The following is a 19,653-nucleotide window of genomic DNA, read 5'->3' as shown; positions in this document are numbered from 1 at the left end:
TGCCAGGATTTCCCCAACACTTCATTTTCTTTAATTTCCAGGTTGTCCCGGAAGCTACTATGAAGCCTAGGCTGACTCTGAACTGGTAACAATATTCTTGTGTCTCTTGCTAGGCCTGAGGATTAGTGTGAATGCCAGTTCCCAGCACTTACCTTCCTACCACGTTTTCCGCACCCACACAGTCCTGAACTGGCTTCTCCTACCCTGAGGCCCAGGACCTTCCTCTTGCCCCCAGAGCTGCCTTCTTGGGGGTCTTTAGGTTGCTTCTGTTCCTTGAACCCACCAGGGTTGAGCCGTGGCTCTTCCTGGTTGTATTAGGTTCTCTCACACAACATGGGCTGCCTAGGCTAGGGCTCCAGGTTTGGTGGGTCAGAGTGCCTCCCACACAGCTCCACTACTCCTGTGGCCACGTAGATGGAGCAGGACAAATGCTCCACAGCCTGCGGAGTTCTGTTTGCAAATCTTGAGTGCCAGCTGTGAACATGGCCTCCTTTTCCTTCCCCGCAATAAGCTGCAGGCACCTGCCTTGCAGTACTCAATCTCCCTGCTTCGGCCCTAAAACCTAAAGCCTTGGTTGCCTCTCCCCTCCCTGCCATGGAAGCTTCACTAAGTAAGGTTTGGTCACTTTAACTTTCTGTTTTGGCTCAGGCCTCTCACACTAGGCCCTGCCGTAACCATCTGCTGCTTTGGTGTCTTCCTCCCCCCAGGAAAGCGGTCCTGTCTACTTATCGTGGCTAAAGTGTGCTTGTCTCAGCTGGGAAGCATCCCCAGGAGGTCCGAAGTGTATGTATGTAAGACAGTCTCATCTCATGGAAGCCTCTGCTCAAGAACAAAGGTATCTATCTCAGCTTCTCCAGCCAAACCAAAGCAGGAGAAGCCCAGAGAGGGAGCCAGCCTGGTCTTGGAAGGAAGTAGGCCAGCAGGAGGGAGGAGGCAGAGCCAGGAATGGCATGTGTCTGTAGAGCAGCCCGTGATTTCCTTTGGCTTTGCCTGAGCCCCTCTCCCACCAGGAATACCCATGTACATGGAACTCTGGCCGGATGGTCCAGGACAGAGCGAGCATCCTGGCCTCATGCTTGGCTGTGGCTTCCTTAACAGTGTCCAGAGGGCACATTTAGCACATCATGAAGAATGAATACAGACAGGACCCTGATTTCAGCAGGCTACCTGATGCCATTGTAAGGTGGCACCCAGGAACCAGTCTCAGGGCTCTGTACGGTTTGGGCTGATTCTTGATTCTGACCAAGCTCTAGGGCTGCTACAGTAGCTTACAGCCTCCTATTATCCATGGGGGAATAAGACTCCTCACTCTAACAGTAGCAGCACGGCCGGGCTTAAAGCTTTCCCCATGTTCATGCCCAGAAACCCCAGTTCCCAGGTACCCCACAAGATGGACTACACAACACAGCTTTACTCAGACAGGATCAGACATTTATAAAACAAGTACATGTTCACAGACAAACTGGGCGAAACACAACCTTCCCAGGAATAGGGAACTCCATAAAGTGCTTCTTGCCTGCGACCATCTCTTCCCCATGCTACGTCCCAGGAGCAGGACATGGGGCACTGTTCTGTGACAGCCCTCACGGGCACTCAGGCTAGGCAGAAGGAGGCATGAAGCCATCCCAGGCCCCCAGGCCACTCCATCACATAGCTCTGGGGGTAGACCATTTCATTCATTGGAAGGCTGTCCTGGGAATGAGCCAGCATGTCAAGGAGATGGAAGGGCAGGTGATCTTGCCAACTTGTACCTTGGGAAGAGAGCCATCATCAAAAAAGCAGAGAAGGGCATTGCCCCCATAGCTGAAGGTGTTGCAGAATAAATACTGGATCCAGACCTAGCCTTTGATCCTCTTCAGACCAGTTCTCCAGGCTTGCCTTGCTTTTCCTCTAGCAAGATCCCTTGGCTCTTTCCTCTTGGCCTGGGGCTAGGGAGCAGGGAGGCCACAGCCCAGAGCCCTGAACACACATCACCAGTGCCCCATTCTTCCACATGATCACAGGATGCTTCTAACCAGAACGATGGACATAAACAGTTGGACTAAAGGCAGCTCTCTGCTGAGAAAACCTGAGGCCATCTCAAAAAGAAGCCTGTCAGATGTGCTGGACAGCTGGAGGAGAGGGGACCTGACCCCAGGGTTCTTGGGTTCTTGTCTGACACAGTGAAGGTCAGGGCCAAGGGCATTAACAACTCTGAGGCTAGGAAAGGTCACAGGGGAGGTAGAGAGGAAAAGGCCCAGAGGCCAGCTTAATGTTACATGTGAGAACAAAAACCCCAACAGGAACGAACACACACACACACACACACACACACACACACACACACACACACGGCTCAAGTGCAGGCCATGGGGTGGAAGGAAGACTTGCTCAGTTGCACTCAGATCCTTCTTTTCACAACTTCTCCACAGGACCCTGCGGTGGGAGGGGGAGGGGGCTCCCTGGAAAGCAGGCTTGGCTTCTCTGAGCCAAACCTTCCCCTGCTGCTCTGGAAGGGGATGGTGTGCCAGGTGTGATCTCTGCCTGACCTGTTGCCAACTGCCCCAGGCAGTGCCCCACCCCAGGCAGTCCCTCTGGGTCCCTTGAGGCCCAGTCCTGGAGCAGTGACAGGGCTGTGTGGGTGTCACCTAGTGCAGGGCGAGTGGGGTGAGGGGGTCGGAAGCCTATAGAGCACAGACTGGCCAGCTTGCCTGGCTGGTATCAGCAGTACTTGCTGGAGCATTTCGTGCCCAGGAGTGTGGCCTGAGGAGCCAGGATCCCCTAAAGCCATGGGTCCTGGTTTCCTCCACCAGCTCAGACCCTGGCTCATCCACAGCTCCTGGGAGGCCGAGACTGGACCCTAGCTGTTAGGGAAGGGCTAGAAGACTGGGGGTCTATGCCTCACTTGACTTTTAGAAGGTCCTACAGAGACAGATAATGCCATCTGAGGCTGGCACAAGCAGGATTGGGCACACAACATGCCAGCCAGTCTGCAGTGTTGACACCCAGGGCCTGCCCTGCCAGTGACATGGGATTTCAAAAGAAAACTGTCCAACTGTTTAAGTCAGTATGGGAAGCAGCTACTCCAGCTGCTCAGGTTCTAGTGTCAGAAAGTGGGAACTAAGTCAGCAGGACTCTGGCTGCTTCTGGAACTTCATGCTTCAGATGAGAGTCAAAAGAGGTGGCCCTCTACCTCCCTGTCTGGAGATACGAGGGAGGAAGAGTTGTCTGGGGAGGCAGCAGAGACCAGAATTTGAGCTAGGGCCCTATCACCCTACTAGGACAAGGAAGGGGGCTCCCAGGGACAGCTTTGGGTCTTGTGTCTGGAGGTCAGGAAGCAGCCCTGGTTAGGAGGCATGATCCCCGGACATCTCCAGCCCAGAGTGTAAACAGATGCATGCACACGCAAATGGCACACTACGCCGCGTGCATGCACACACACAAGCACACGTGCGTGCACACACACACACATACACACACTCTTGCTCGCTGTCTGTTGGTGATTGGCTTCTCTGTAGGTTTCGCTCTGTGGCCGTGGCAGCTCAGGCACCTGGGCTTTGCTCTCGGAGCAATGGCTTTCCAGCTGAAAGAGAAAAACATGTACAAAGGGGGCACTCAGGAGGCTGCTTAGCTGCCCAGGCCCAGCTCCTCTCGCTGCTTCCCTGGGGATTCTCTGACTGGGAGGGGGACAGCCCAGCGAATGTGCTGCTTAGGCCACAATCCCCAGGGCCAGGCTGTTGCTGGACAACCACGGGGGGAATGGCTGAACAGTGCATCTCTGAACCCAGGGCAAGTGTTCCCTGCACACCCTCTCCCCAAGGATGAGGACAGCAGAGGACAGGGCTGCATGCCCTCACTTGACAGCTTGAGGGACACTTGCTCATAGATAACAAGGGCACAACCCCTGCTTCTGGAGAGGGAGTCGGAGAAAGCAGCTCTGAGAGAAGTTTTGAAGAGTAAGGCAATGACTGGGCTTAGAAGCAGCAGCTGGACAAACTTCCACACACCAATCACAGAGCCCTGGGCATGGGCTCCAATGGGTGGGCAGGCGGGTGGGGTCCGGAGCAGAAAGAGGAATGGTGACACAAGCTCAGTCATCTTGAAGATTTAGAACAACTTGGATCCGGGCAGAAAGACAAATGGCCTCACCAGACACCAGAGGACAGGGTAAGCCCACTGCCTGTGGCGGCAGGCTGATGGAGTGGTTACAGGGCAGACACACTCTTGTGTCCACAACTGATGTCACTGGATTAGTGGCTCAGGTCTTGACTCCCAGTACCTTAGGCTTTGGCTTGTGACTGTCTTTAGGTAAAAATTAGATTACTAGGGTGACCTCAAATCCAAACTGGAAAAAGAACTTTGACCCGGACAGAACAAAGCATCCAACTTTTGCAAGCACCAGAGACCATGACCATGAACTTCAGACTCCAGAACCAAAGAGTTGCTTCTATAGTGCTTCCTTACAGAGACCTCCCAGACCCTTCCGGATCCAGACAACCTGTTATCCCTCCCTTTGCATAAATGAGAAACTGAACTGACAGGAGTGTACACACAAATAACCAAGACAGGAATTCCCAAGCCTTCAGGACTCAAAAACTATGGGTGCTTAAAACTAATTATTTATGTGTAAGGATGTTTGGCACACGAGTGTCCAGTGCCCCCAGAAACCAGCCAGGATCCCCTGGGACTGGAGTCACAGATGGTTTTGAGGAGCCATGTGGGCACTGGGACTTGAACCTTGGGACTTCTGCAAGAGCAGCCAGTGGTCCTCTGAGAGCACTGCTATTTGGTTTTTAACCAGTAAATAATCTTTATATTACTCCTCACCAAGACCTACAAGATGTAAAAAGAAACTCAACACAGCAGCATAGAGACTGACAACTAAGCAAAATAAAGCGGAAGGTGTTGGCAACGGAAAAATACTCTTAAAAGTCAGACACACCAGATGGTGGTGGCACACGCCTTTGATCCCAGCACCCAGGAGACAGAGGCAGGCGGATCTCTGGTCTACAGTGAGTTCCGGGACAGCCAGAGCTACACAGAGAAATCCTGTCTCAAGAAACAAAGACAAAAAGGTCAGATGAATTTGGAGATGGATAGAAACTCAGCCTTCCAGCACAGTCCATCCAGTCTTCAGTGTTTATCAGATGCAGCTGAGAGAGCCTTGGGCTCCTGCTCCTCCTGTTGCCACCTCGCAGGTGCTAGGACTACACATGTTCACCTGCATGTAATCCTTTTAAGGCCACATGCTACATGTAAAGCCACCTGCACCTGGGAAGTGACACGCTCTAGGCTTCTGAAGCTGGCCGAGCACACACGTGGACACGTGCAGTCTAAGTTCAGCCCTCTTCCCCTTGCAGAATGTCCAGCCTTGCCTTTCCGTTCCGGAGACACTCCTTTGTTTCTAGGGTGCACTGCGTTACAGAAACACTTCTGAGTATAATTCCCACACAGAGCTGGCCTCGCTGTGAGACCTGAGCTGAGCTTCCTTCTGGAACACCAACTCCACTGCTATCTCCACATCTCCGTTTCGTTTCTGCTGCCTTCTGCGCTTGGGCTCATGGAATTATGGACAAATCTTTTCAACATTTAAATTCATTTTAACTGATACATAAAATGGTACATAATGGCATATTATGTGATTTTGAAAAAATATTTTGCCCATCTCTCTTCTCTTCATAGACAGCATCTCATATAATACAGTTTGGTCTTAAATTCGCTATGTAACTGATGATGACCTTGAACTCCTGACCCTTCTTCCTTAGTCTTCCAAGTGCTGGGACTCCAGGCATGCATCATGCCTAGCTTATCATGTGCTATTCTAACACATGTACATATTATGTGTTTCTGAGATCAATTTAAATGTATTGCCATCAACACTTATCATTTATGGAAAGCATTTGACCTCCTTTCTTTTGGCTCATTTCCAGCTCAGGAGCTGAGACCCCGCTGAGATATACATGGACATTCTGCAGCCAGGAGCACAGCCCTAGGGTGCTGAGCCAGGTTCTCTGGGAGGACTGCGCTGCCTCCATCTCCACACTGGAAAAGTAGTCAGTGAGACACCTGTCACATTGCAGCTGAACAAGTGTCAGAGGAACAAGGGGGGTTTTAGGCAGTGAAACCTCAGCACTAACACAGTAAAGGACAGACAGGAGAGAAGCTCCTTGGGCCATGGCCCTCTGTGCATGGAGGGGCTTCTCTCAATAGACTGCTGTGCAGTGCAAGAAAGAAATGAAGCACACGTGCTGTCCCATGGTAAACTCAATGGACCAATGAGAAAAGCCGGTGCGGAAGTGGAGGCTGATGGAACCCTGTGTCAGCAGCTCTGGGGGTTACGGGAACCAGCTGACAGGACTGCTATTTGGAAGCTCACTGTTTTCTCTTTCAGCTTAATGAACACTGTAAAAACTAAATGTAGAACATTCGGTTGGCGTGGGTTTGAGGCAAGCATGGAAACTACTGATCCTAGAGATGTTTTTCTGGAGTACTGATTTAAATTGTAATGACTGCTCATGAGACAGCAAGTGCCAGAGACAGCAGGATCACAATGCCATAGAGCAGAGCTAAGAGACTAAATGTGGGGAATGATTACTCAGACCTTGGCCTGCAGCCCAACTCACATGACTAAAATGAACAGAGGATGGGCAGAAAGGGGCAGGTCTTTCCATCCACACAACTGACTGGACCCACAGGCTCCACTCTGTGGCCCATCAGTTAGATGATCAATGTCACTCTGAAGCACATGAAAGGCAGCTCTGTGCCTTCTCTGCCTGGTGTGCTTCACTTACTTTTCACACAAGAGTTTTGATTTTCTCCCTGGCATCCCTACATGTGTGTCCCAGCAGTAGAACAGGTGACAAAGCACTTCACAGATGTAAGGGTTAATCTTGGTTCATCAGATTTGGGACTGAGACTTGCCTCTGACTGGGTCTGTGAGGACGTTCCCTGGAAGGACTAACTGAGGGCTAAGCTTCTCTCCAGGGGCAGTGCCTTCTAGCAGCAGCCTACATATGGGGTCCTAAGAGAAAAGCAGGGCCAAGTCTGGCTGTTTGCCTGTGCTCCTTGTTGCTAAGTGCATCTACCCTGCTGCTGCCACCACCATTCTTAACTGATGCTAGAACCCAGCTTCCTTGACCTTCCAAAGCTCTTGAGGAATCTTTGTAGCCTTCAGCACCAGCCTTGCAGAATGTGCAGTTCCTGGGTTCTTAGCCTCTCCAGTGTGCAGGTGGCCATGGTGGTTAGACTGTATAACACAATCTAACACATTATTTTGTAAACATGAGCATTCTGCTGGGTCTGCTCCTCTAGAAGGCCTAATACGACAGGTGAGGGTCTATGAGACCCAAATGTCCTAGCCTGCATGCAGAAGGTACTGTGTTCTGCTCTTCTGGGGTTTCCAAAACACATGGCATTCCCACTGCCTATCTTGGAAAGAAGTCTGCTCCTGTCACGTCCTCTGACCTCTTGGTTCCTCTTCACCCTCAAAAGCTTTGCCTGGCTTAACTACCTAATGAAGATGAAGAGCACAGCTGTGAAAAGCAGCCCCCCAGACCTTAGTAGACGGCACAGGGAGCACCCAGACTACAGGGTAGGAAAGGCACTCCTCTGCACAGCTGATGTCACTCGCATCAGCACCAGGCCTCCCAAATGGCTCTTGCCCACCCGGCTCTCTGTAGGGCCCCGCCCAGGGCTTAGTCTCCTTCAGATGCTGGTCTGACCTGTTCCACAGGTGGCTTCTCTCCCAGGAACTCCCTCAAGGGGCCCCTCTGCCTGGTCTAACAGTCTTCCAGAGCTTCAGGTTGAATAAACAATGATCCCAATGATCCCCATCCCAGCAGGAAGCACTGTGCTCCGGTACTTCTGCACTAGGCCCAGGCTATAAGGCCTACACACTGTGTGACACTGCTGGTGTCTGCCATGATCTATACTTCCTAACCCCACCCAAGCCCTCGGCCTGTCCCAGACAACAGTCCAAGACAACGATTCTTAAAGCTCAGTTCCTGAGTCAGCCAACCCTCCGTGTCCCAGACTCTCCTTTCTCTTCTTAGGCAACTGCATCTTTTCTTCATAACATTTATAGCTTCTTGAAATTAAAACATCTCTCCTTACACTCTCTCCTCCCACCTGTATCACCCAAGGTGAGGTGGGGGCTGCCAGTCTAGCTCACAAAATGCCCCAAGCCTAGGACCTGTCATGGGAGTTGGAAACATAGGATGTATGTTAACTGAGCGAGTGAGTACAGTCAACCCTGCTGTCCTGTTCCTGCCTTAAGGAGGCAGACAGCTGAGCTGCAACAACCATCTTGGGCCTACCAAACCAGAATCTGTAAGCCTCATCTTTGAGCCCCTGAAAGTAAGAAAAATGTCTCACTCTTTTTTACCCAACCAGTAGGGCTTGGTACCCAGGCTGAGTGCCCATTATCTGACACGCCCTGACCAGAGGTATTTTAAAGTTCAGGGTTGTGTGGATTTAGGGATATCTGCACAGATGTCACTGTTGACACTCAAATAGTTTTGGATTTCAGAGCATTTGGATCTAGGAGCTTGAATTAAAGGATGCTCAACTCGCATCAGCACCCCAACATGTTCTTAATTGGTATCTGTGCTTAATTTTGGGAACAACCTAATTTTCAGGAAGGAAGACTATCCTCCTAGAGATTAAGTAATTTGTATAAGATTGTGTGAACTTTAAATTGATTTTGCTGTTGTTTGCAACACTCTTTACCCTGCCTGAATCCAATTCCTCTTTCAGGTTCCCTGTTGTAAAGTTCAGTTTCACGTTCCTCCATCACATAGTCCATCAACAGCTCTCTTCTAATAAGCTGCGAGTCTGCGGCATTTGTTTGGGAACTGTAGGCTGTTAGTCTGCCTTGCTGTGGCCGGAATCCACATTAATGTGGCATGCTCTCTATGTCACTTTCCCTGTACACCTACATGCAGCAAGCCATGCTGGACTGTATGTCATCAGCTTGATGTGTGCAGCCTTGACTAACATACCTAACCTTTCTGCTTACTAATCTTGCCTCAAAAGCAGGGAATTTGGGCTGGAGAGATTGCTCTGCGGTTAAAAGCACTGACTTCTCTTCTGGAAGACCTGGGTTCAACTCCCATTATCCACATGACAGCTCACAACTGTCTGTAACTCCTGTTCCAGAGGATCAGATACCTTTACATAGATATACATGCAGTCAAACACCAATGTATATAAAATAAAAAGAAATAAAATTTAAAACCGGGAAATTTACCAAGTACACTCATTAGCCATCACACACTGTGCTTAGCACCACAAAGAGCATAAAATTTTAGCGGCTGGCTCTTCCAGCTGGGATGGACAAAGCATCCCTTTGTCTTTGGACAAAGCAGCGTAACCTTGTCTTCCCACTGGCAATGTCTAGACGGCAAAAGCACCAGGTACTTGCCATCTCACTGAGCACAAAAACCAAGACATTCGCCCTAGTGAGGCCCTGAAGTGATCAAGACCAGAAAGAAGAACCAAAAAGCTCCAAGGTGAAAAGCACCCTCCAATCTACTGATGCATGGAACAGGCTGATAAGAGAGGATGACAAACCTGATTAAGAGAGGATGGCAATCTACATTTCTCCAGTATTGGCTCAAAAGCCTTGTCTGTCTTGGGGAAGGAGGCACAAGGAGGAAGCAAGACTGCCTGCCTTCCTTCCTTCCTTCCTTCCTTCCTTCCTTCCTTCCTTCCTTCCTTCCTTCCTTTCCTTCCCTGTTTAATGATTCAGGAACCCTCTAGAAAAGATGAGCGATGACAGGGATGTGCAAAGCCACGGCCTCGGTGAGAGGAGGCGCCCTGCAGGTAGCGGCAGAAAGCTAGCTCTGGGCCCTCTAGCCCTTCCTGGCTCAGTGTTGCCCTCATCTGGCCTACAGGACACAGCCTCACACCTGCCACTTCACAGCTTCACATCCAGGTCTGATTGGACTCATGTTAAGAGACAGAAAGAACAAGTAAACAAACAGAACAAAACTAACCTTCTCCTCTTCCTTCACCCCAGCCAGAAAACAAAGGATTTCAACTTCTAAATTTCTTTGTTTCAAAATAAACTCTTCTTTCCTTAAAAATTAATAATTTCCTTTTAAATTTTAGATGGTAAACTAGACATGGTAGCTCACATCTGAAATGCTGGCACTCAGGAGAATGAGGCAGGAGGATTGCTACAAGTTGAAGATTAGCTTCAGCTACACAGTGAGGCTCTGTCTCAAACAAACAAATAAACAAACCTCCTAAAGGTTTAGAACAGTGGTTCTCAACCTGTGGATCAAGGCCCCTTTGAGGGTTGCATATCAGATATTCTGTATGTCAGATATTTACATTTTAATTCATACCAGTAGAAAGTAGCAACAGAAACAATTTTATAGTTGGGGGATCACCACAACATGAGAAACTGTATTAAAGGGTCACAGCATTAGAAGGTCGAGAACCACTGGTTTAGAAGGTATGAAAGGCAGAATGGTGGGATTTTGAACTGAACTTCTACCCCTCATCCCAATCAGATTTTAATCTGGTTTGCTGTTTGAATCTCCAGCTGGCAAGTAGTAGCTTTCTAACCCATGACCCCCTCCCTCCGCAAGGACTCACTCTCAGGCATCCTTGCTCGCTGGCTCTTGGGCAGGCATCTCTGTCACCCTCGCACGCTTGCTCAGTTCTTCACCAGGAGGCTCCTCAGCTGCTTCCAGCTTGCGTTTGGGGGAAGCTGGTCCACTAGATAATGGTCTGGGGCCTGTGGCGACGCACAGAGAACAATCATAGTTACACACCATAACGGTCTCACGCTGTGCAATGACTGCTCTTTGGGGACAGGGAGCCCTGCCATGGCCTCTTTTCAGCATTGGAATCGGATGAGAAGGGCATGAGTTGGCCTGCTGGCACCACAGTCAACTTCTGGTCCTCAGGTCTTTGGTCTAGGTCAGAGACTGATCTGGTGTATCTGCTGTCCTTGCTCTGAAGGTGAGGCTTTCCCTTTGCAGCCCTGGGGAAATTCTGGGAGTTCTGGCCACCTGCACACTATGGAGTATTCCCATGCTGACCAGCACCCTTGCTCTTTCCTGCTGCTTCTCATGCCTAGACCCCTGTGCCACCTTATTCCCCATCTCTCCATCCTTACACCGTTCCTCACTGTTCACTGTTTATGTGGCAGGCAGTGAAGTTTTAAAACTCAACCGGGCCTTGTCCAGCCCTGCTGACTCCCTTCAGTGCAGGAAGGCAGGGCGACTTGAGACAAAGTTGCTCTGCTCACCTGTCCATGGCTCTGGATCCCTTCTATTCCTAGAGTGAACTCTGCTCACTCCTGCTTCTGGGGCTTTTCTTGCTATTTCGTCTCCCGGTTCTTATCATGCTAAACAGTGCTTAGAAAGCATCACCCCTTGGCTGATTCTATTTAGAGTAGCACTAAGAAAGCCCCATTCCTAGCCCCACATCAAGCCATGCAATGCTACTTCCCTCCAAAAATCTTAAATGAATGCTCTTATCTGATGGTCTCACAGTGTGCTAGTGTGCTCTAGGTGAAATACAGGCTTTACCAGGCACATGCTCTTTTGACATAGGACCTGAGTGGCTGAGGTGGTGGTGGGGGCACAGACCACAGAAGGCCAGGGAGACCAGAGGCCAGTGTAATTACTCACCCGTATTGCTGATGCTCCCAGCCTGGCTAGAACTGGGCTCTGCCACAGGGTGACTGAGGTCTTCCACACAGGAAGGGACAGATGCTAGCAGACCTGGGGGATAAAGCAAGGGGTAGTCAGAATGCACACAAGATTAAAAGAGCTGTGGGTCATGAGAAAAAAAAGGAGCCCAGAGGGCAGGACCAGGACACAGCCTCGCCTGTTCCCAACACCCCACAGCTGCTGCTCAGAGAGCCCAATCTGGCCCAGCCTGCAGTGTCTTTCACAGCCTGGAACCAGCAAACACCTGAAAAAGCCTTAGGTTAAGTCCTCCCCTGGGTGAGTGAGATCTCAGTGGGGGTAGGGGCTCCTTACAGAGTCCCCGGTATCGTGAGAGCTGCTGGTAAATCTGCTTCATCCGCTCAATGTTGAGCCGACTAGTCTCTGCATGGTTGACAATGGGCCGTGGGTAGTCCACACCAATGATGCACTTGGCAGCCTTCTGAACCGACTCCGGGGCATTCCAGGGCTCATAGATGTAGCGAGAGGGGAACCCTTTCAATTTAGGCAGGTATCGCCTGAAACACACACCAGGTAATTTGTCAGCACAAGTGGCTCTTCTTCAAAGGGCCCAGGATACTCCAGCCCAGGAGGCCACAGCGGTCCAGAGCCAGAGAGTGTGGCCTGCACCCTTACCGAATATAGTCCCCGCTGGGGTCTGTGCGTCGACCAAAGCCCACAGGGCAGTAGCAGTGGAAGAACTGTTGGAAGAAAGCGCTGCAGGACAGCCACATCCAGCTTCCTGCATTCACGCTAAAGTCTGCATCCAGGAGCAGCTCATCAAACACCTAGACAGAAGACAATCAACCTCCTTGGAGACCTGACTCTCTGGCTCTCTCCAAGTCTACAAAAGTGTAACTCCCCAAGAGGCCAAAACCCTTCCGTTGAGGGCCCAGAGGATGTGGAAGGGATCGCCTGGACCCAGGGATCCCACCCCAGCCCCCAGCCTAGAAGGAACTGCCCTTGGCTAGGCCTGGTCACAGGGCACAGGCCAGCTTGCACTCACCCGGACCCCGCTCTCCCAGCTGACCCAGAGGTCCCCGCGGGTGAGGAAGCAGGCCACGGCGTGCCGGGCCAGGTGGTGGATCCAGCCCTCCTGCCTCAGTTGGGTCATGATGGCGTCAATCCAAGGGAAGCCTGTCTTGCCCTCGGCCCACTTGGCCAGGGCTTCGGGGTTGCGGTCCCAGGGGATCTGGATGCAGATGGGGTTCCCCTCCATTCGGTCAAACCTGGGGTTGTTGGTGGCCGCTGTGTAGAAGAACTCTCGCCACAGGAGTTGTCCGAATAAGGAGAGGGGGGGTGTGCTGTTCCTCTTCACCTGAGGGTGGGTAGAGCACACAGAGGTGAGTACCTGCCTGGTTCTTAACACTGTGATGCTCACGTCTCCTGCACAGAGCAACCTGTGGCTCCAACGCCCCTAGATGTGCAGAGGAACTAGACTTACAAGTTCACAGTGTACAACATACAGGCCTTGCCCTGAGCACCAAGAATGCCTTCAGAGGGTTACGGGTGGGGGAATGGTACTATGGAACTCTTCCATGGGAACCAAACTCTTCAAGACTACTCAGGATTCTGTGGCTCTACCTTCTAGAAAGCTGAAGGGATTTTACATATCATCAGCAATTAAAAACTATGACATCTGAACACATAAATAACTCACAGAACCCAGAAGTTCAGCTGGTATATACCTACAGCCTTCACTCCTACTAACTAGTATTCATAGTACTGGAACATACTTTGCATGCTCCCAGAGGAGAAAGAAAGAACACCAACCCAGTTGCAAACAGACTGATCTACAATGGTGACCTATCTGCAACATACCGATATAATACTGGCACAAAAGCTGTCGGAGTAACCAACCACTATGTGATTGATTTAGGGCCCACTCCATGAGACAGAACCCATCCCTGACATTGTCCACATGCCCACGAGCCTGAGACTAGATGCCTTGGCCCTACAGGAAAACTAAATATACTGTTCTGCTAAAAGAATGTAGCAATAAAATGATTCCTAATGCCATTCTGCTATACTCATAGATTATCTTGCTCAGCCATCATCAGAGAAGCTTCCTCCTGTAGTAGATGGGGTCAAATACACAGACTCACAACTGGACAAAGTGCAGAGTGAGACACCTCAGAATACTCAGTCCTAAATAGAATGTCTCCATCAAATCTCTCCCCTCTGGGCTTGGGGGACTCTTTGGAAGAGGATGTGGAAAGACTGTAAGAGCCAGTGGGTATGGAAACAAGGTCTTCTAGATGAAACAGGATTGAAGAACACCTGAACTCACAGAGACTGGCAGCATGCACAAAGCCTGCACAAGTCTAAGCCAGATGGGGTCCCAGCTCTGAGAGAAGTAGACACAGGTCCCATCTCTAACCCAGAAGCTATCTCCAACTGCTAACTACTTACAAAGGGAAATTAGTTTTCTCCAGTGGAGTCTTATTGGGCATACAAACTGCATGAGCAGAACCCAGCAGTAGATGGCGACCACAAAACAAACTCAATGGTGGTTTTGGAGGTTTGGTTTTTTGTTTTGTTTTGTTTTAAATCTCATTAATACTTTGGCTGGGCACTTTCTATCTTTCTTTTAAACCTTACAGGACTTTTGTTTATACATTATGGTTTCCAATTTTGTGCTTTTATGAGATTTTCATGTGTGTGAATGTATGTGTCTTTGTGTTTATATGTGTTTCATGGGCTTTTTCTTTGGCTCTTTCTTCCCCCTGCTCATTAGTTTTGTCTAATTCAGGTTTGCTTGCTTTTATTTTCGTTTTCTTCTTCTTTTTTTAGATGCCTGTTTGTATTCTAATGAGACAGAGAAAGAAAGGGGGTGGATATGAGTAGGTGAGGAACTGGGTAGGATCTAGAAGGATTGGGAGATGGGAAACTGTAATCAGAATATACTGTATAAAAAATTAAGAAAAAAATTAAAAAGTTTCAAGTCTGGATTTTAGTTAAATAATGTATAAGCAACAATCCAAGACAGGAAAGGATTAGGTTGATTCTATACAAATGATGACCTCCCCTAATTGCCAAAGCTACCCCATGCCACGAAGCTGATGCTGGCTGGGCTTGAGAAAGCAACACTTAGAAAGCAAAGACACAGTATGACCTCAGGAGCTTCTCCAGGGAATGCTTTGCCAAGAGGCTCCAGGCTGCATGGCACAGTCCTGTATACAACCCTTCCAGGCCTCCCTTGGACTTCCCTTTAAACTCTGGTCCCAGCTCCAGTGATGGCAGCTGAGCCTTTTTGCTTAGGATTGCCTCTGGCCTAACCGCTCACCTCCAACCTTGAGGTCCCAAGCCTTACCAGCTGCTAGTGAATGGACCACCTCTAAAGCCCCTGAGGCCAGCTTTTCTGTCTTGTCTTCAAAACCACAGGAGAATCTAGGTTCATTCACACCGGTGACTCAGTTGTGCACAGCTGTCACCTCTTGGTGACATCTCCTGCTTCTCTGAATTGAGTGTCTCCAGGACTCTCAGAGCCCGGTCCCAGAGCCAGAGAGAAGGGCCCTTTCTGAGATGACTGGCAACAGGTGCTGTGCCTAGGTGGACTGTGTACTCCCTGCCCCTCACCTTCTTATACAAGTCCCACAGGCGGTAGTAGAAGAGGCGGCAGGAAAGGCATCCAAAGCGCAAGTAGGGGCTGAGGCCCGTGGGGCTGGCCAGCAAGGAATTGGCATTCATCCGAGGTCTCTCATAGTTGGCAACCCAGGCCTACAGAAGACAGGTGACAGAAGGGTGTTACAGAGTGAGGAGCCAGGCCTTGAACACTGTGTGCATTCCACTCTAGGAAAGAGAGGCATCCATGTTCTTGCTCTGACTTCAATGTTCAGGCTGTGGGATCATTGTGATGACTTACTCAGCTCCTCAGCTACTTAGCTATTAAATAAGGGCATTCCCTGTCTCTAGGGATTAAATGAAGTAGAAAAGAATGCTTAGAACATGGAACAAACTCTGTAATTACACAGAAGAGGGGAAGGCATATGCTTTAAAGAAAACAATATTCCTAGCTCAGTCCCTGCTCTTGTCACCAAAAGCCTGTAGGACACCCAGGGACTTCTCACTATTGTTAAACAGCCAGGAAAACAAGAAACTTCCAACCCATTTCCAGAGACCAACAGAGCCATTCACTTCTGTGGCCTCTTGTCTTACATTAGTGGTCTTGTTTTCCTCACCCACAGGCCCTGGCACGCTACTCTGCTTTCCAGATACACTGTTCTGAGGAGGGTTCTCACGAGACCTTAACAATACTTGGAATATCTATTATGCCACCATCTTCTACAGAGTAACTGGGCTCAAAATGCTCTGTGACTCTGTTGGGGTCAGGGCCCTGGTAAGAAACAGGCTGCAGAGAGCCTGGGAGTCTCACTTTAGACCTGAATCTCCATACTATTATCTTTGTTCCTAACACCTTTCCTTCCTGCCCACTCTAACATGTCCCCCTCAGCTTTCAGGTGTCCTTTCTTCCTGTGACAAGCAGGCAGGAGCAGCTTATGTAAAACATCACCCTTCCTCAGCCAGGTGGAGAAACACCTCAATTTTCAGACACCCAGTATCATTTTTTAAAAGATTTATTTATTATGTATACAATGTTCTGCCTGGACACCAGATCATATTACAGATGGTTGTAAGCCACCATGTGGTTGCTGGGAATTGAACTCAGAACCTCTGGAAGAGCAGACAGTGTTCTTAACCTCTGTGCCATCTCTCCAGCCTGACACCCAGTATCACTGACAAGCTTTCCCACACCCTCTTACTCTCTGAAAAAAAACATGGCTGCTCCAAAGTATGGTTGAAGAGAAGGATATTGTTGTAGATATGAGGGAAAGTTCAGTCAGAGGCATCTGGAAAAGTCCAGACTGAAGGGCCATGGAAGGGGGAGCAAGAGAAGAGAGAGGAGAGGAGAGAAGAAGAGAAGAAAGAGCAAGAGGATCAAAAGAGGAGGTGAGAACCAAGAGGCCAAGAGAGCACGTGGTGGAAATGGCTGGATTATATGGAATCAGAAGCTGGGGGAAGGGAAGCCCAGCCCCACCTCCGACTCCACAGGTAGGGGCCAGGGTGCGAAGTGCTGGGAGGAGCTAGGTTTCTTTGGAACCTGACACTTTCCCCCACAATTTCCATGCAAGAATACGAAATAATTAACTTATTTCTCCTCTGCAAACCAAAACAACCAACATGACAAAGGGCTTGTGATAGCCAGTGGCTCTGGCACTGGCCCTCTCCTCTACTTCCCAGCTACCTGCTCATGCCTCGCTGTTTTTGACTGTGCTGGTACCCAGCTCCCAGCCTCTTCCACTGGAGTCCTCAGGCACTGCTGTCCTCGAATTCTGGGCACTCTAACCAGCACCACAGCTTGCTGCTCGCCCCTCATCTGTCTTCCAATCCACAGGTCTCTCTCAACCACTCCGTGTCTTCCACCTGGCTAGCTGCTAGTCATTTTAGGTCAGTGATTCTCAACCTGTGGGTCATGACCCATTTGGGGAAGAGGGTGTCTGATACACAGGATATATCAGGTATTTATATTATAATTCATAAACATACCAAAAATTACAGTTATGAAGCATTAACAATAATTTTATGGTTGGGGGTGACAACCATGAGGAATGGTATTAAAGGGTCACAGCATTAGGAAGGCTGAGAACCACTGCTCCAGGTACTTTGTAAGTTCCCTCCAGTGTTACAGCCCTGGGCTCTGCCTTTGCCCTGGGCCCACATTTTGGCAGGCATTCTCCTCATCCACAGCTGCAGCCCAGCTGCTTCCACATGGCTGCCTCATGTGTAACTTGCTCTTTTTATGAAGCTCACACATGTGCTGGACTCTTCCCAGAGAAAGCACCTTGATCCACCTCTCTGCCCAAGGACAGATCTAGCTATCACCCTTGCTCTTCACCAAGTCCTGAATGTTCCACCCGGCGTTCTTACATGCTGTTTCCATCCACTACTGCTAAGATAGTATCTAAACTGGACTATGAAGACAAGCTCCTCCAGTGCACTATCCACACCAGGAGTGGAGGGCCGGGCTGCTCAGAGGACAGAGAAGGGCACACAGCCGGAAGCAGCCCAGACCTCTCTGCTCCCTGCTTGCCACTGTCCCTCAAACACTTGGCTGTTGGCAACCCTGGAGATGTGGCTCTCGCCTCCTGCCTATCTTCCCCTATACTTTCACTTGGTTGCTTACGTGTGTCTCAAAAGACACTGGATACTTCTGCTAGCCTGTAATCCCAGCACTCTGGGAGGCAGAGGCAGGTGGATCTCTGTGAGTTCCAGGTCAGCCAGGTCTACAATGAATATAGGACAGCCAAGCTACACAGACAAACCCTGTCTTGAAAAACAAACAAGCAAACAAACAAACCCCAAAATAACAAAACAAAACAAAATCTTATTTTGTTTTTTTTCTGTGTGTGCCTGTATATGTATGCATGTGTGTACATGTGTGCAGGCCAGGGGAGAGGCTGCTGTCTTTTTCTATTGCTTTCTGACTTATATTCTTGAAACAGATACTCTTGCTGAACTTGGGGCTCATTTTTGTGGGTGTTTTCTATGCCTGAAAGCTACACCTTAGACTCCTGTTATAATGGTTTATAAAACTCCCCAGTTTCAAGTACAACACTTGATTGATAATTAACCCCAATGCTCTTTGCTCCTGCAACCCTCTGACCTGCTGCTTTCCTAATCCTTAGTCCATCTGCAACGAAACAAATGTGTCTGGAGCTTTCCATGTGTGCCCTATTCATCAGTCTTTCTAGCTCCTAGAACATCCCGATGTAAATGGCTGCTCCCTTTAGATCTGAAGAACCAAAAAGGTTAATTTCTTCAATCCAGTACCTCTGGTTTGCCCAGTAAGTGGAGGACAGGGTAGCATCCATAGGTGTGTGGAAAATGGGCTCCTGATTTGGTGATTTGAGGGGCAATACTCTACAAAATACCTTTTTTGTTGTTGTTGTTTTTCAAGGTAGGGTTTCTTTGTGTAGCCTTGGCTGTTCTGGATTCACAGTGATCTGCCTGCCTCTGCCTCCCTGAGTGCTGAGATTAAAGATGTGTACCACCACATCCAGCTTACAAAATACTTTCAAGGTAATAAAGATGAGGATTCCTCAGGCCACAGGTTAGTTCTGTGCATCGTCAGTCTTACCCCTCCTGCCATTTCCTTTGTCTGCTCCACCCCCTGCTCCTGACCAAACTTCTGTCTCCAAACAGCCTAAGAATCTCTGGGCCCGGTATTTTGTTCTGTCTGTTTTCCTTTTTTCCTTTCATCTGGTGGTAGGATGGAATGAGGGTTTTGAACATATCTGGAAAACACTCTCACACCAAGCTCTATCCCAGCCCTGGGCAGAGCTCTCGCTGTAGACACAGAAAGCTGGTCCCTCACTGCTGCTGACTCTGGGCTTCATCTTTCAGATTGGAGGAACTTGTTTTAGCCTCAGCTAAACAAGAAACATCAGGATGGGAATATTAAGTCTGCTGAGCTAAGAAAGGCTGAGGCCATCAGCACAGCCTTCAGGTGCTGGCTGGGCACTCCTGAGGCTGGGAAAGATCCTTCCTAAGCAGGCCATCTTGGGCCCTTAGACCATTGTTATCATCTAGCAGCTGGTGAAACACCTTGCCACTTGAGCAGGAGGAGAAAAAAAAGCTGTGCTTTTAAAGGCCAGATTACAGAGACTGAAGGGCCAGGAAGCTCGGAGGGGAGAGTCCTCAGTCCTTGGAAGCTACTCTGCTCCTCTGGTCACAAGAGGGTGAGGACCATGGACAATATGGAACAGTGCCTCTGGGCCTCAGACTCTTCCTCTTGCTGAGTCCCTCTGCAAAGAAGAGGGGCTGTTTGCTATCTGGAACTAAGCAAATGGAATGCAAAGCCATGGAGGAAACAATAAAGATGGGGAGGGGCCATTTGATACTAACAATTGACCTTAGGGGCTTTACCAACTGAACAGTCCTGTGGATTGGTTCTCACTCTGTAGCCCACTCTGGCCTGGAAACTAAAGCA

General features: G+C 49.5%; 1 protein-coding gene and 1 long non-coding RNA gene across 3 annotated transcripts in view; one reads left to right on the top strand and one right to left on the bottom strand.

Moving 5' to 3' along the window:
- The first annotated feature begins 46 nt into the window (after positions 1 to 46).
- Positions 47 to 2,311, top strand: LOC132649027 (uncharacterized). The gene is made up of 2 exons (XR_009587429.1): positions 47 to 85; positions 708 to 2,311. It is a non-coding gene; the product is annotated as an uncharacterized LOC132649027 (long non-coding RNA).
- Positions 1,410 to 19,653, bottom strand: part of Cry2 (cryptochrome circadian regulator 2) — a 31,335-nt gene continuing 13,091 nt past the window's right edge. For both annotated transcript variants that reach the window (XM_021639315.2, XM_060371817.1), the window contains 7 exons: positions 15,243 to 15,383; positions 12,670 to 12,981; positions 12,300 to 12,451; positions 11,979 to 12,181; positions 11,625 to 11,717; positions 10,582 to 10,723; positions 1,410 to 3,562 (listed from right to left, as the gene is read on the bottom strand). In XM_021639315.2, coding sequence (XP_021494990.1) covers positions 10,584 to 10,723; positions 11,625 to 11,717; positions 11,979 to 12,181; positions 12,300 to 12,451; positions 12,670 to 12,981; positions 15,243 to 15,383 — 1,041 coding nt within the window. In that variant the 3' untranslated portion in view covers positions 1,410 to 3,562; positions 10,582 to 10,583. The remainder of the gene's footprint in view (positions 3,563 to 10,581; positions 10,724 to 11,624; positions 11,718 to 11,978; positions 12,182 to 12,299; positions 12,452 to 12,669; positions 12,982 to 15,242; positions 15,384 to 19,653) is intronic.

This window comes from Meriones unguiculatus, chromosome 18 (assembly GCF_030254825.1).
Source record: "Meriones unguiculatus strain TT.TT164.6M chromosome 18, Bangor_MerUng_6.1, whole genome shotgun sequence".
Classification (NCBI taxonomy): Eukaryota; Metazoa; Chordata; class Mammalia; order Rodentia; family Muridae; genus Meriones; species Meriones unguiculatus.
The sequence above is the reverse complement of the archived record's forward strand: the minus strand, read 5'-3'. Positions and strand labels throughout refer to the sequence as shown.